Raw genomic sequence first — 16864 nt, forward strand, 5'->3', positions numbered from 1 at the left:
AGCCCAAGTAAACATCAATACAGAAAGAGTTAGGAAAATCTTAACTAAAAATCTTGACATGAGAAAGGTGTGTGCAAAAATGGTCCTGAAGGAGCTCACCAATGAACAAAAGCAAAGGAGAGTTGAAGTTTGCCAAGACCTTTTGGAGAGAGGCAAGATGACGTTTTGGGCTGTGTTATCACTGGTGATGAAACACGGTGTACCAATACGACCCTGAAACAAAGCGTCAAAGTGCACAATGGAAGTCAGCCCTTTCTCCATGACCAAAAAAGTTCCATCAGTCCAAATCAACAGTCAAAATGATGTTGCTAACCTTTTTTGATATCAGACAGATTATTCATTATGAATTAGTACCAACTGGACAAACAGTTGACCAAGATTGTTATTTAGAAGTGCTGAAAAGGCTGCATGAAAAAGTTTGACAAAAAACGACCTGAACTTTTCGCCAACAATTCATGGCTCTTGCATCACAACAATGCACCAGCTCACATGGCACTGTCTGTGAGGGAGTTTTGAGCCAGTAAACAAATAACTAACTGAATTGGAACACCCTCCCTACTCATCTGATCTGGCTCCCAATGACTTCCTTTTTTACCCGAAGATAAAGGAAATATTGAAAGGAAGACATTTTGATGACATTCAGGACATCAAGGGTAATATTTTGACAGCTCTGATGGCCATGAAAAAGAGTTTCAAAATTGCTTTGAAGGGTCGACTAGGCACTGGCATTGGTGCAGAGCTTCCCAAGGGGAGGACTTCAAAGGTGACCATAGTGATATTCAGCAGTGAGGTATGTAGCACTTTTTCTAGGATGAGTTCATGAACGTAATTGTCAGATCTAATATGCTTACCAGCTGTCTTAGTTTGGGATCTGCTCTAAGTAGATCCTGGGGTAAAGTTTTAGGTATAAGCTGTTTACATGGGTGGTGATCACCAGGAAGAACTGCAGGAAATGAGACAGGAAAAGGAGGGAAGTCACTAAAGGGTGTGCAGTCAGCAGGTTACAGCTATGGGCAGCTGGAGTCCAATCCACTGAGAACACCTCTAGAAACTGTAGAATATACCTCATAATTTTCCACTGAGGGTGAGGAGGTGGAAATAGTCAATCCCCCAACTCCTGCCTCTCCTTGATGGAGAGAGGGTTCCTCGGGATGTGAACCCCCTTGGTTGGACACCATCCCAGGGAGAAGAACACAGGAAGTCACAGGTGGGTACAGGGGACTCTGCAGGTAGCATCTGGAGTGAGCCTAGGCGATATGGGTGGAGCGCTGGGAAAGTCTGCTGCAACAGGCTTTCCCCAGCATCAAATCATATAATGAGAAAGTTTTTACATTTTCAACTCACCATCTGGCTTGAAGGAGAAAAGCTCAGATTGCAGCTGCCCCACCTTTAACACACACCTACCGCTTACCAACCTCAGTCTTTCTCCTCTGGGTGCAGAGGCACAGGCAACCGCATCTAACTAGAATTTAGCTACACTGTTTTGTACCTATCTTCACGGTTGTATTTTATTTATAGCAAGATATTGGTTTTCTGTTAATCGTGATAATATAAACTTTCCATTGAAGATAAGTATGTGGGGAAAAAATGGTTTTGTAGAAAATTTAAAGTATTTTTCAATGGTAAGGGTTATGGTAAAGGTGATTCACAAATGAGTGAGGTTTAGTAAACACTTTCTTTGTGGAAACCCCCTCTCATAACTGTCACACAAAGCAATTGTTCCATGTGTTTTTGTTACTTGTGACAAGTACAGAAAAAGCAACACTCTGATGCCCTCTCCCCTGGGATGACTGAAAAAGGACTCCTCCTTTTCTCCCGTCCTTTCTGGAGAGGATCTGCAGCCCTCTGTCTGCCCAGTCACGAATTAAAAATGAAATTCGTATCTAATAGGTCTAACTTTAGCCACAGGAAATGGGAGTGCTTGGGGGACCCAAAGCGTTAGCTATGCTTTGTTTGAGGATGGGCACTTATCTTTACCGGGCATGCTTTCCCTTTTTGGGAGGGGAGGGAGTGCAGGCTAAGGTTTGGGGAGAGAGTGGGAAACGAGGTCTGCTGGATCTGTTTCCTGCTCAGCTTTGTGGGATGTTTCTCTCCTCTCTGTTATCACAGTCCTGGCTCTCAAAGTTATGCTACATATCATTAGGACCAAGTGACACTCACTTTAGGACGTACTATAAAAGATATTTTGATGGTGAGAACCTCCCAAAAGAGGAATTTAAAAACCGTCTATGTTGCAAACATATCTATGAAATGTTTCTGTTTAAAAAAATAAAGTTCAAACCTAAATAGTTTTCTAGAATGTATATTTGTGTATTTTCTCTGGCTCTATTACAATGTACACAATTTGCAGAAATCTGTTTTATAAACTTTTATCAGAAGTTGCCAGATTGCAACTGATGTTATCTTTGTGTTACCAGATGCAAAGCAGTAAAATACAGTAACTGAGGAACCATTATTATCTGGTTCTCATCTGTTTTTTAAGGCCAATGAACTAGCTATGTGACCTTGGGCCTTTCACTTTCCCTCTCTGGATCTCAGTTTCATTATATGTAAAATAAGGAAGTTGGCCAAGGTGACCTCTAAAGTTTTCTTCCAATATTGTTTGCATGTATGACAACATATGACCGAGGAGATTGCTGGGTCAAGGAGGGAAGTGCGTAATGAGAATGGCACAGATTGGGAAACACTTTCTAGAAACAAATGAGATTTTCAATGTGCTTCAAAATCATGGGTCACAATAATCCTATCTGCAGGTGATATTTTTGAAACACAAGGTGTGTGTTCAGGTCCCAGCCTGGATCAGTGCACTGCACAAAGAAAGTGACCCACAAATGTGTATTGAACAAATGCACAAAAAGCACTTTCCCTGGTACCTTCTGAGGACTTGAGACTAATGCCAGAAAGACCAATGATCAATGAAAGAGAACAGAAAACACAAGGAATTAGGAGGAGAAAGAAAGAGAACACATGGATCAAATATATGGTGATGGAAGGAGAACTGACTCTAGGTGGTGAACACACAATGGGATTTATAGATGATGTAATACAGAATTGTACACCTGAAATCTAAGTAATTTTACTAACAATTGTCACCCCAATAAATTTAAAAAATAAATTAAAAAAAAAAAAAAAAGAAAGAGAACACAGAAAGAAGAGTGAGCAAAAGAGAGAGGAAGGGAGAAGAAAAGATACACAAATACACACACATATAAACACACACATAAAACACACATACATACCGTGTTTACCCCAAAATAAGACCTAGCCAGACAATCAGCTCTACTGTGTCTTTTGGAGAAAAAAATTAATATAAGACCCGGTCTTATTTTACTGTAAGACCCGGTCTTATATAATATAAGACCGGGTCTTAGACGCATTTAGAGCTGATGGTCCAGCTAGGTCTTATTTTCGGGGAAACAGAGTCTATACATACACACACACACACACATACATACATATCTACGTACATACATACAGTCAAGTTGTTATTCATGGTAGTTCTGTTCTATAAAGTCTCTGTGAACAATAAGTTAGTGGATACTGAACTACTACTCCTAGAGGAATACAAGGTTAAGTTCCTGTGAGCCTCTGGTCACAATATTTTTGTCAATCAATTCAAGACCTAATCTTGTTTCATGTGTGTTTATTTAATGTATATGGTTGATATATGAACACTGACTTCTGGCCAACAGCAGCATAACTTGCGGTTGAAGGAAGCCTGTCTCACACCGTCTTTTCTCCCTGAGCCACATCGCAGTCTTCTTGTTCTTAGCCACACTGGACAGCACCGTGGCACCACCCTTGGGGGGCATTTGAAATAGTGAAATAAGCAAAAAGCACCAAAAGTCTGAAACATAATAGCACTAAAAAGACCAGAAAAAGACACTTGCTTACAGTATAAGAACTTGAACAAGAGGGTAGAGTGTTGGCTTGTTCAGCCTCAGCTGAGAATGTGCACGTCACATGACTCACTGTACTATTCATGTCCACGAATTGATTGTGGGGTTACAAATAAATTTTAGTAAGTAGGCAAAGATACGTATATATATATATATATATATATATATATATATATATATATATATATAGAGAGAGAGAGAGAGAGAGAGAGAGAGAGAGAGAGAGAGAGGAAAATAAATACATGAAATGAAGAAATGATTGTTTCACCCAAAAGAACTTTGGGGCTCACAGTGGGGGGCACGCCACAGAGTGAGGACAGTACCACTTATGGAGCTGCGCCCCTCTGCCCACACCCTTTTTAATCTGAAAGAGCCAAAGATGCTTCAGGCAGGACTGGCTATATAATGACTCAGAAAAATGAAAATGTGAAGCCCCTTGTACAAAACTGATTGAGTTTCAAGACAGCTGCAGCAGAGCAATAAACCGAGCACGGGGCCCCTCTGAATGCAGGAGGACTCTGCATCCACACATGTCTCAGGCTGGAGGGGCTGGCCGTGGCTTCAGGCCTGCAGGAGGTCTGAGTGGGGGAGGACATGTGGCTACTCCAGAGAAGGCAATTCATTACTCTCGTTTGCCCAAAGCCTTGGGTCTCAGCTTAAGGCCTCAAACTGGGCCTTTCCCAAAATACCAGCCCAGGTCAGACTGAGAAGGGCCGGATTTCTTCTCCTTCAGGGCAGATCCAACTGGCCCCAAATTCCAGCAAACACCACAAGAACAAGAACACTTGACTGGGTGTTTCTATCTAAAATAAAGAGCAGTGGCCCAATTTTTCACTTCTTCCTCACCCAAGGAACCAAAATACAGAAACTGCTTCACACACACACACACACACACACACACACACATTTCTTTGAAGTAAAGACTCTTCCTGAATTGTTTACAATTCAGAGTTTAGTATCTTATGTTCCAACGTGGTGGGTGGGTGTGGAAATGATGGTGGGGTTGGGGTTAAAACAGCCAGCTGCCATTTCATACTCATCAGATTGGCAACATGTAAACGTCTGACAACGCTAAGGGCTAGAGAAATGGGGACTCTCATACAAGGCTGGGGAGGGTCAGAGATTGGAGAGCAACTTGACAGCATCCAGTCAAGTTGAAGATGTGCCCAGCATTCCACTTTCACGGAGATACTCTACAGTAATTCTTGAATGTGGGTGGAGACCTGTACGTGGATGTTCAGGGTGTTTATAAACAGCAAAAGACTGAAATAACAGAAATACCTATCAGTGCAGAAGCAGAGTACAGAACATGCACCAACATTGCCACCAGTCAAAACCGAAGCCTCAGTCAAGCTGCCTCGTTCACATACCTGCCCACATTATGCCGTTGCACTCAGACACATACAATGCACATCAGCTCCAGCACTGCTAGCTCATGCCTCCTACTTGACTCACATTTGGATAGCTGCCTTTGTTTCCCTGTAGTTTATTTTGATCCAACCAGAATCACAAGCATGCAGGGCCTCCTGGCTTCCACACCAGCGGTTCTCAAAAAAAAATTTTTTTTTTTTAAATCTCAGGATCCCTTTATATTGTTAAAAGTCATTAAGGGCCTCAAAGAGCTTTTGTTTATGTGGGCTAAACCATTATTTGCAACATCAGAAAATAAAGCTGAGAAATTTTAAAAATATTCATTCTTTCAAAAGTAACAAGTATGTTACTTATTAATCGAATTCCCATATTTTAATGAAAAGTAACTATATTTTCCAAGACAAAGTATAAAGTGAGAAAAGAAGCATTGTTTTATACCTTTACAACTCTCTTTAATGTCTAATTACATAGAAGACAGCTGAATTCACATATCTGCTTCTGCAGTCAATCAGCTATGTTGTTATTTTAGTTGACATACATGAAGAAAATCTGTTTTGGATTATGAAGTTAGTTTCTAGGTCTTGAGGATTCCTAAGGGTCCTGAATCACACTTTGAGAACCACTGTTGCAAATCATCTACCCCTCTGCCAAGAGTTGTCTTTCACACAAATGCAATCATGTCATTTCCCACTTCCTTCAAACCGTCAAATGGCTGCCTATGGCTCATCGAGTTAAATCCAAACTCTGCACACAAAACTTCCCATTTGGCCAATCTAGTACCTGTCCAAGATCCATACTGCTCTATTTTATAGACTGAGCACTCTGCCCACCACTGGGTACCCACAGATACCTGAACCTGTCCTGCTTGTTTACGCCTCTGAGCCTGAGCCTTCCTCCTGCCAGAAGGACTCCTGTGCATCTTTTACAGTTCAATCTAAAAGTCACCTCCTCTAGGAAGCCTTCTCTGATTCACCCTTCCCTTAGAGTTTCCTCTTGTCATGTTTTAGATATTTATTTTTTGAATAGATAATTCAAGTGCATGGGATTAAATTCCAAAAGGGTACATTGTACAATGATAAATAGGCCTCTCTCACCCCAGCCATCCCTTCCTCCCCCAGGAGGCACCACTGTGATCAGTTCCTTTTGTATTCTTCCAGAGCTGCTCTAGACAAAAAATAAGTAAGTCATTTCTTTTACCCAAATGGCATCATACTATATGCACCGCTCTAGATTGCTCAACCCTGTATCTTGGACAGCCTATTACCACACCATTGAATAAAAATTCGCCTCATTTTTCCAATAGTTGCAAATCACTTTTAATGGACCATACCTTATTTATCTAGTCCCCAATTGATTATGTACGTGGTTTCCAATCTTTTGCTGCAGCAAATCCCCTTCTACGTAAACCAGTCTACATATGTGAAAGAGTGTAATATCCCATAATGGAACTGCTGGGCCCAAGGGAATGTATGCTTGTGATTTGGATAAACACTGCCAAATTGTCCGACATAAAGACCATTTTAATTCATCCTCCCACTGGCAATGCATGAAAGGTCCTTTTACTCTTGTTAGTGTTATCCAGTTTTTTCATCTCTGCCAATGTGGTAAATGAAAAATGATAGCTTGGACAAGTTTCCTTCAATATTTCTCTAAGAAGATCAAATCAATAGAATTGCACTGTCCAACACAGTAGTCACTAGGTACATGTGACTGTTCAGATTTTAATTAAAATTAAATAAAATTTAAAACTCAGCTCCTTAGCTGCACTAGCCACACTTCAAGTGCTTAACAGCCATCTGTGGATAATGGCCTCAGTAGGAGCCAGCGGATATGTGAAATATTGGCATCATCATAAAAAGTTCTACTGGACAGTGATGCTCTAGACCTGTACTAGCCCCCGGCTATTATGAGCACAGGTGGGAAATGAGCTCCTGAAATGTGGCCAGTGAATTCAGATGTTCTCCAAGTATATAATACACACTGGATTTTGAAGACTCAACATGAAAAAAGAATGTAAAATGTCTGCTTAATTTTTATTTGATTACATGGGGAAATGCTAATAGTTGGATATATTGGGTTAAAAAAAATCATTAAAACTAATTTCATCTATTTCTTTGAACCTCTTTTAACGTGGCTGCTAAGAAAGTTAAAAATACATGTATGGCTCACGTTTTAGTTCTACTGGACAACACTGCTTCACAGGGCACGGCGCTTTACTGAGACCTGGATTTCAGCTTTTTTCCTTTTACATAGAAATAAGTATTAATAGCTACTATTTCCATAAAGAAAAACAGACTCACTGGCATCTCTCTTTCTACCTCGCCCTCCCCTCCCGTGCAGACAGGGTGGGTAACAAAAGGAGAAAGGGTGGCAACGATCCTGATGCGGAAAGATCAGCCCTGAAACAAACCAGTCCACTTCCCACCTGGGCGGCCAGAGGCAGGAACCAGTGGCATAACTGACCCCGAGCAGGGACTGATTTCCTGGTGGCAGTTGAAACAATGCACCAGAGAACAAAGTGCCTTCAAAACTAAGAATAGAAGAATGGCTTCAAATAAGATTGGCAGGACTCTGTAGGAACAAATCCCTCCCCCGTTCTGATCCTAAGCCGCCTTCCACCCTTGGCTTGACTAGCTCCTTGGCTTGCAAATGTCCCTGTCTTGGCCCTAACCCTCCTGCATTCCCAGCAGCCTGTACACACAGCTCTGGGTGAGGACTGAGGAGCAGAGTGAAAAGGGGAGACCCAGAGGAAGTGGTGACTCAGGCTCTGCCCAGAAGGACTCACATCACAATGGTTCTATAGTTGAAACTTGGCATATATGTTTCTGTCATCCGTGGCTTTGGCTTTGGCTATGAAGACCAAGAAAACTCAGCTTTGCAACATGATCCAGAAAACTGATGGGTCAGAATGGGCACTGCTTTTTAACCAGTACTAAGGGAATGAAACCTAATTGTATGTGAGCATGTCATCTGCTTGGAGGAAAACATTTATTGTTATTAATTATTAGCAGCTGTGTGCCTTTGGGCAAGTGAGCTAACCTGTCTAGATCTCATTTTTATCACCCACAAAATAAAGGGGTTGGATTATATAAGCTTTCCTATTTCATCCAGTCGAAAAGCTCTGCGACCCTCGGCATACGTAAACGACGTATCACCAACACGGTCATCCTCATTCTCTCACTCATTTAAAAAACACTTATTGGGCAATTAATATGAGTCAGACCCTGAGCTTGATACCGGCATACTAATATGAAAAAACATCTTTGCTACTGGGTAAAGTTCTTAGAAAGGGAAGGAAAAGCACAGAGGTGGGAGGAGGGTGATGGAATGAATAATTACAGCAGAGTTCTTTACCTGGTACCACAGGCCTGCACAGAAATTTTCACAACTCTGTAGTTTTCTGAAGAGAACATTCAAAAATACATGTGACTTCAAGAAAGAAAATGGCTAGTGATTTGAAGAAACGGATAGTCCGGGAACCACGATGGATTTGAACCTGAGCCACTTTGGTATGACGCCCCCACATCAGGGATGATTTCCATGTATGGCTTCTCCCACGGCCGTGCCTTCACCAGCTCTCTCCTTCCTCACGTCAGAACATCATAAGCATTTGATAGGCCAAGAGAGTATCACACTTGTTTGACCTGGGATGACTGCACCTGCTCAGTGGGGGCAGGATAACATAAGACAACCCATGTAAAATACTCATCACTAGTCAGCACTCCAGAGATACTAGCAGAAACTCACTCAACACATATTCATGTAGAACCTAGTCCATGCTGGGCCTTGGATTAAATGTTTTCACCATCGTCATCAATTATTGTTACTATATTTATCCTCCACCACATGGCAGCGTGTTCCACATACCGGGCACTAATACATGCAGTTTGAGGGCGTAAATGCTAATGGTCTCTGTGGTGGATCAATTTGTTCTTCAGAAAACTTTTACGCGCTCTCCTGACCTCCATGGCGTGGTACTGCGACTTGCTCTGGCCCATGGAATATGGGTGGAAGGGACATTGTACCAATCCCGAACCTAGGCCTTAAGAGATCAGGTGTGTTTCTGCTTGCTCCTCGGGGAACTTCTGACTTCCACATGAAAAGAATATGCATGTGGGCAGCGAATGGAGCAGGCCCTATAGGGCATGTGGAGCCGAGGCCCTAGCCAACCTGCACACCTGTGAGCATAAGCATAAATGCTTGTGACTGTTTGCCACTGAGTTTGGTGTGGTTATTACTCTGCAAAAGCTAGCTGAGACAGTCTTCTTTAGCTACAGCCAGAGATTTCAGGCAGAGAGTGGCCTTGGCTTCTCTTACTTCTCATTAAGGTGGGATTTCAGCAATTGGGTCATTTTATGGCTCTCTCTACTTCATTTTCTCTGGACTGGTAAGGCCCCATTCAAAGAAGACAGCAGGGGCTACAAATACACATATTTTAGCTATCTTGGCACCTGGCACGGAGTCAGGCACAAAGCTGGTTCTCAGGCAGTGCCTGATGAATCAAAGGGTGGGCTGACCGTTCATTCTGGTGGGGTGAGCATTGTCAAACCCACCAGCAGGCAGCAACCTAGGCCTCAGATGCTCAGAGCTACTGGTTCTGCAGTCCCCAAAGTGTGGGAAGTGGACCTGGGGGTGACACAAGATCATTTCAGACCACATGCAGTAGACCTGGATGCATTTATGATGTGTTTCAAGAAATACTTTGTCCTTTTCGGCCTCGGCGCGCGACTTGGCTCAGTCCACTTCAAGATGCTGACAAACTTCAGGGCTGGTGCTTGACAGAAGCTTTTCACGTAGATAAGGTGTACTTGAACATGTGACGATTGATAATATACAAAAAAGTTTTTGCTTTCTTTGTCCCTTTCATGCATGGTAGCAGGAGTAAATTTTGAGAAGGTGCCAAATATCTGTAAGAACATATTATCTGCCCCATATGAAATTTCCATAGAATATAATTCCATTATTTAAAGGATTTTTTTCTACCAGCCTGCAGTTTGACACAATAACTAGACTAGCTAGTCTACAACTATCGTAGACAACTTTATCAATTGCTTTAATTTACAAAGATTATTTTAAAATTCCACTCTTGACTGTTCTAAAGATTACATGTTCCAAAGTACCCTTTTAAAAACTAGGTTTCATATCCTTCAGATTTTTCCATAATAGATCACTTTAATGATTAAATTTGACCCTTTTGACAAAACCAGTCAATGGATTCCTAAGGGGAGGAGTTGGTTGCACAAGGGCATGAGGGAATTTTGAGGAACTGTTTTACATCTTGATTATGGTGGTAAATTGCGTTGGTCAAATTTGGAGTGAGTTTTACTGAATGTAAATTATGCTTCAATAAACACAACTTTTAAAACTTAAAAAAAAAAAAAAAAAAAAAAAAAAGAAATACTTTGTAGCGTTTAGTGATTTCAGGACTATTACTGCTTAGGATGAGCCTAAGTTTAAAAAAAAAAAAAAAAAAAGAAAAAAAAAGGAGATAATTTAAAGAAAAACAGTAAGTGAAAAATAACAGTACAAGTGCTATATGGATATGCGAAACATGACTGAAGTTTAGGAAACACTGATCCATTTCGAGTCTCAGTTTCCTACAAATCATAATCACAATCATAGCTAGAAGTTTTGAGCACCGACAGGAAATGTACCATCTTAAGAGTTCCACAGAGTTATTTTATAAACTCCTCAGAGTATCTGAGGTAAATACTATTGTCATTTCCACTTTGCAGATGAGGTAACTGAGGCCCAAAGAGGTAAGAAACTTGCCCAAGGTCAAGTGGCAGTGGATTTGGACTGAGACTGTCAACCATCCAGGACCCAGGTTATTAAAAGCGATCTCTATTGGAGAACCTAGTACTCAGGGAAGTCCAGCATTGCCCAAGGTTAACTGCAAAACCTAGAACTTGAACCCCAAACTCCTGACTCCTAGCCCAGTGCTCCATGAGCAACACTTTGGCAAAAGCACCTGGAATTTATGACAGGGGCTAGATAGGGTCTGTAAGAAACAAGGAAGAGAAGTGGTAAACTCCACAAAATGAGACTTGGAAGGGAAGAGACTGGGCCATAAACAAAGCTGCCAAAGGGAGTCAGGTGCTCAAGGGATGAGTAGAAGCTACAATAGGGATAAAGTCATTCAGAAAAAGAGGGCTGGCAGAGCAAGGGTTGACACATAGGGCTTGCTTCCCGAGCTCTTCCCAAGAGACCCACCCACCCTGACCAGCATCAGGAAGTGGTTTCCCTAAGCGACATCCACAGTCTATATTTAAGTCCTCGAGTCACCCATTGTCCCTGTCCTGGTGGACCCTTGGGGTCACCACCCTGACCTTGCCCTCTCCGAGTCATACTTCTGAGTGTTCCATCAAGAAAAGACCTTTTTAGGATCTGGTTTGAATCAACTTCCCCTTCCATGGCTCCCACTCGGCATTCTGGGCAAGCTGTGAAAACATGGCTGGAATGGGGCCTTCACAATGAAGTACTGACTTTCCATGGAATCTGCTGCTTCCTTCCCTCTACCATATCAAACCAGGACCACGTTGATCACAGGATATAAGATGTTTCTCAGCCCTGTTGCTAAGCCCTTCCATACTAAGGAGTCATTTTTCTGGTAGCTACCAACACATTCTGCGGCCAATGAGGGCTGGGCCACGGATCATGTTTACTGAGTGCTGAATGTACCAGGCACTGTATGAGGCATTTCATTTATTCCTCATGACAACGCTATAAGGTAGACACTACTTATCCCCATTTTACAGACGAGGAAACAAATTCAGAGAGGTTTGGGAACATGCATAGGATTGCATGGTTAGTAAGAGGCAAAGCTGGGACTCAAATCTACATTCATGTGGTTCTACAAGCCATGCCCTTAACCATTGCACTCAACCAGTTCTCCGCAGATACAGAACCACCTGGGCCAACTCTCAGACAATGAATCTGAGATCTGTAGAGGGTTTCTCTCCTGCCTTCTTCTCCCTCCACATCCAGTTACCAACTGCCCCTGCCATTCCCAGCCCTAATTCCTCCAAATCCTTTCTCTGGAGACTCTCAGAGCTAAGCAATAAAAATTCAATTAATAATATTTTCAAGAGCAGAATAACAGTCAGTAGCCATCCAGACAATTACAATTGGAATTGTAGTTGATATCATTTGGGAAAATGTGCTTTAAAACACTCATTAAATCATTTGACTTTGAAATACGGAGCTGTGAGAACTATTTTTGACTTTTTGGCAAGTAGCTGTATACCTAAGATTCACATCAGAGCTAATGTGAGTTTACAGACATCTCCATTTGACAGGTGGAGAAACTGAGTTCAGAGAAGGCAGTGACTTGTCATCGATGCCTCCAAAGTAGGTGTTAATTGGATTACAGCAAACATCCACCAAAACAGGTTGATCTGCCAAAGGATCGGGTAGCAGAGTGTCACTGAATATGCTGCATGTGACAGGAGATGTAGAAAGGTCCCCATCATTCAAATCACCATGTAATGCCTAATGGCTAAGAATGTCATTTAAGAATCCATTCTGCCTGAATTTGAAGTCTGAGACACTACTAACCAGCTAGATAATGTTGGGCAAATTAAATTATCTACTATCTCTTAGCCTCAGTTTTACCATCTGCAAAAAGGGGATAATAATAACAGCCAACCCCCAAGGTACTGTAACAATTTCAAGAGCTAATGCAAATCAAGTGGTTAGAAACATGAAAAGTATCTCCTAAATGTTAGCTATTATTATATTATTTTCTATTAATGTCGCATTAACTATCACTGAAATGTAGTAAACCATTTTAAATGTTATCAATTTCTATATCTCAAAGGCTCAAATATTATTCTTTATCAGGTGAACAAACAGCTAGGTGAGTGAGATGGGAAAGGAATGAGATAGTGAAACCACCCAAATCACATGAAAAGATTAAAAATGTATGTCTATAATTGTCATGTACAAGAGTTGGAATAGAATTACAAAAATCAGTTTCAGAAACAATTTTGATGAGAGGAATAGGAAAAACTATGAGCATTTCCTTTAGAAAATAGTTTTGACTTATCCAAAGCTTTAATACCTACCCATAAACAAACAAACAAATAAAAGGGACAGAGAGAGTAAGCTTCAAGGCTCCTAACCATTCTTCAGCCCAGAAAAATATATTTCCAGCAGCTCCTTCCAAAATAACCCAAACCAGGCACCAACATTCTTAATGAGAACACCAGCGAGTCTGAGTCTCCCGATATTATCTGACTTCATCTTCCCAATGATGAATACATTCAAAACACCAGGTTTACTTTAAGGAAACCTATAAAAAAGTTGCTCCAAGCAGAATGAACTTCCAAACTGAGTTCAGCCATTTTCCAATCGAAAGAAGATTTTGGAAATCCAGTTTGTGATCAAAACAAAACAGAAGGCAGATGCATCCTTTCCCCTCTTTTTTCCTTCTCATTAACTGAAAACAGGTCTCCAAAAAAATTACTAGCATCATGGAGCAAAGAGTGAAAAAGATCCACCTCCCCTTGCTCTCCTCCAATCACAGATAGTGAAGGACGCGCTGACAGCTAGGCACTCCACTAACTCACCATCTCCACCGAGCACAACCTTTTGTGGTCTTAAACACAGCTCTTTTCTGATTCATACTAAAGTGAGGCAGAAGCCTGCCTCCACCCCAGGCATTTTTAACAGCAGTACCCTACTAGTTTCTCAGGAGATAAAAAGAAAGCTGTACCCTCCCACACCTCAGCTCCTGACACCGCCCAGCTAGGCTTGGGTGGGAGTCGGGAGCTGGTGCACCCCTGGCTCAGTTGTAGGGAGCTTACCTGAGCATGGACAAAGAAGCAACACCACACCATGGGGCGCTCCGGCCTCATCCACCCAGAGTCCCCCGTCCTAACTGTGGCGGAGTCCTGTGGACAGGATACTCTGAGCAGAGCAGAGCATGGTTTCACCGAAGGAACTCCTCCCCCCCACTTGGGCTGCATGACAGGAAGTGACAGGGGGGGCCATCAGTTACAAGTGTCATAAGCTGAGAACCTCATCAGCCAAGAGCTCTCCATCTCTGGTGGTTTCTTTGCCTGCCTGCCGCTGCTTTTTCAGAGCACCAAGCCTTTTGGCATTCAGAGGCACACCAGAAATGCAGTTTCTGGCTGACAATCCCCAGCCTGTAAGAACTAAACAATGCTCACTGGGTCCCCACCTAAAGCCATGCTGCGCATTCTGGCAGGTCTAGAGAGTTTGCTGCTAGGACATCATGCCTCAAATCTAGAGTTCTGCTGGCCCAACCACTGAGGGGAAATGAAGAAGGAACATTGGGAGGAGAGTTTGAGGTGTTCAAGGAAGAACCAGTAGTCCACTTGCACTTCACCCAAGTCGGCAGCCCTGCCGGGGTACAGCGCCCACACTGCATCCCAATTTCATAGCAACTCAATAGATGAGAGTGGTGGTAAACACCACACCCACCCGTGTTTCTTTTTTTCTTCCGCAAATCTTCTCTTCAGAACCCCTTCAAAATAGCTACTTCTAGAAACCTCCCTTTCATCTTTTCACGTGGATAACAAGAGGTCTTACTGTCTTCTCAGAGTTATTATGGAAATAATTCACAGTTGACATTTTTCATTTTATGAACTGGAGATCTCACCAGACTGAACACCTTGCCCCGGTCCCCTGCATTTTATAAAACCCAGACTTCTTGGGTGAGATAGATGGTCTCACAGCAAACCACAAGGTTTCAGATGAAAACTATGCCCTGTTCAATCCCTCCCCACAAACAAGTCAACACACTTACCCTCCTACACCGTTGCAGTGGGTCTCAAATCCAGGGAGATATAGCTCCAGTGTAGCTTTCAGTAACTTTTATTTTTCAGTTCTCTAATGGGGCCGTAGTTGATTTGCAAAAATCTTTCTAATTGCAACTAATAGCTGCAAAGATTCAGCCCCAGGTCTTCCAAGATGTTCTTACAAATGTGCAGATTTTTAACAGCCTTTGCCTGTCTCAGCCCTGAGTAAAGTGGGGGGAGGCTCAGCAAAGACAGGGTTTATTTGAACAAGATTCAATCCAAGACTCAATTTCAGAGCTTACAGGAAAGCAGCGTGCCCCATTCTCTCAGGGCAGCGGCAAGACCTCTGAAGAGTGCCTTCCCCCATCGACACAAGGGATGTACCAGGCTCTGGTACAAAGATGAACCGTGATGACCGAGACTAAAAGAACTGTTGCCAGGAACTTGCAAAAAGTGTTTAGGGAGTCAAAAAATAACCGAGCCTGGCAAATGCACTTTTTATGGGGACAAAGTCTGGAAAGACTTCTCAGAACAAGAGCCACAGGGCAGAATTCTGATGGGTGTTCTAGGTGGCAGAACGACCAGGACAACCGCAGTGAGAAGCATAACCACAGAGCGTTTTGGAAGAAAAGCAAATGCTTTGAAATCTCTGCTCAGAGGCGTGGGTCTTGCTTCAAGGAGCATGGGGGGTGGGGTGTGCTCCCATCTGTTTGGAGAAAAAAGGAAGTGAAATCATTGTGAAAATGGTCAGGACTTTCAGGCACGCATCTGGTTCACCTCGAGACCCATAAGTGGTACCTAACAGGTCTGGCACCCAGGAAACAGGCGATAACGTGTGCAAATCAGACTGGTGTCCACAAAAGGTGAGTTTCAGCTCATCCTTGCGATCCCCTATTTCCCAAAGCCTGACTCCCCACAAAGCAAGGTGGCTGGCACAGGAGTAGGGGTGGGGGTGGAGGTAGGGGTAGGGGAAGGGAGGGGAGGGGAGGCATTCCTAAAAAGGCCTCTTGCTTTAGCCTCCTGTATAGAAAGGGTCCTGAATTTATACAGGCCTGTAAACAACCTGAGATTAGTCAGCTTTGGTGGCAGCTCAGCTAATGAAGAGTGTCAATCCCCTGAGGATCAATGGAGGTTCCCATAGCCCAGCCCCTCATCTCCTGGAGGATTTTCCAATAAGCCACCCTGTGGAGCCTCAGTGGCCAACCCCAGTGAGGATCCAAAGGAAATGTGAGATGACCCCTAGAGTTTCTTTCTTTTTCTGAGGGAGGGAGGACACATTCAAAAGAACTAATCCTAGAATGATTAAGCCTAACTTCCGGTTGTTGACTGTGAAGGAGAGAGAACTGAAACCCGTGGGCTGCAGCACTTCGTGGAAGAGGTGAAACTTGAGTGGGCTCCAGGTCAGGTAGCAATGGAGGAGGGAGGAAGGAAGGGAGAACCAGCAGACGCCCTGGCAGGGAGAAAGGGGCACAGCCCGCACAAAGGAAGGAAAGACGAGGGCATGGCCATTTCCTCTGATGCCCCTGCTTTGACCAGAAGCAAGAACTCCAGTAATGAAATCTGTCCACACACAAGGCATCTCAGAGGAGCATTTCAATAACAAGAGGCTCCTGCCCTGAAGGATTCAAGTCCATTTTGAGCTTTATCGTGGGAGCTTATAAAGGAACACTCCGATCCCACTTCCCAAAGTGGGATTTAATAGCCATGCTAAAACCAGATGTAGAGAAAGGGGTCGCAAACACAAATGCTTTTAAGGGGGTAAGGCACCTGAGAGGAAAGCCTGGGTGGGCACTGGGGCATCACCCACCGTGGCCGCCGTAGGTCAGGTCC

The 16864-nt window shown here is 43.0% G+C and overlaps 1 protein-coding gene across 2 annotated transcripts in view; it reads right to left on the reverse strand.

Moving 5' to 3' along the window:
* ARHGEF3 (Rho guanine nucleotide exchange factor 3) overlaps positions 1-16864 on the reverse strand; it is a 295758-nt gene that overhangs the window by 141252 nt on the left and 137642 nt on the right. The window contains exon 1 of one of the 2 annotated variants that reach the window (XM_019724206.3): positions 14078-14219. The exons of the other annotated variant lie outside the window; for it this stretch is intronic. Coding sequence (XP_019579765.3) covers positions 14078-14128 — 51 coding nt within the window. The 5' untranslated portion in view covers positions 14129-14219. Of the gene's footprint in view, positions 1-14077; positions 14220-16864 lie in introns of those variants that run through there. 2 annotated transcript variants of the gene reach the window in all.

This window comes from Rhinolophus sinicus, chromosome 5 (assembly GCF_057876585.1).
Source record: "Rhinolophus sinicus isolate RSI-liver-muscle chromosome 5, RSI-T2T, whole genome shotgun sequence".
In the NCBI taxonomy this organism is placed as follows: Eukaryota; Metazoa; Chordata; class Mammalia; order Chiroptera; family Rhinolophidae; genus Rhinolophus; species Rhinolophus sinicus.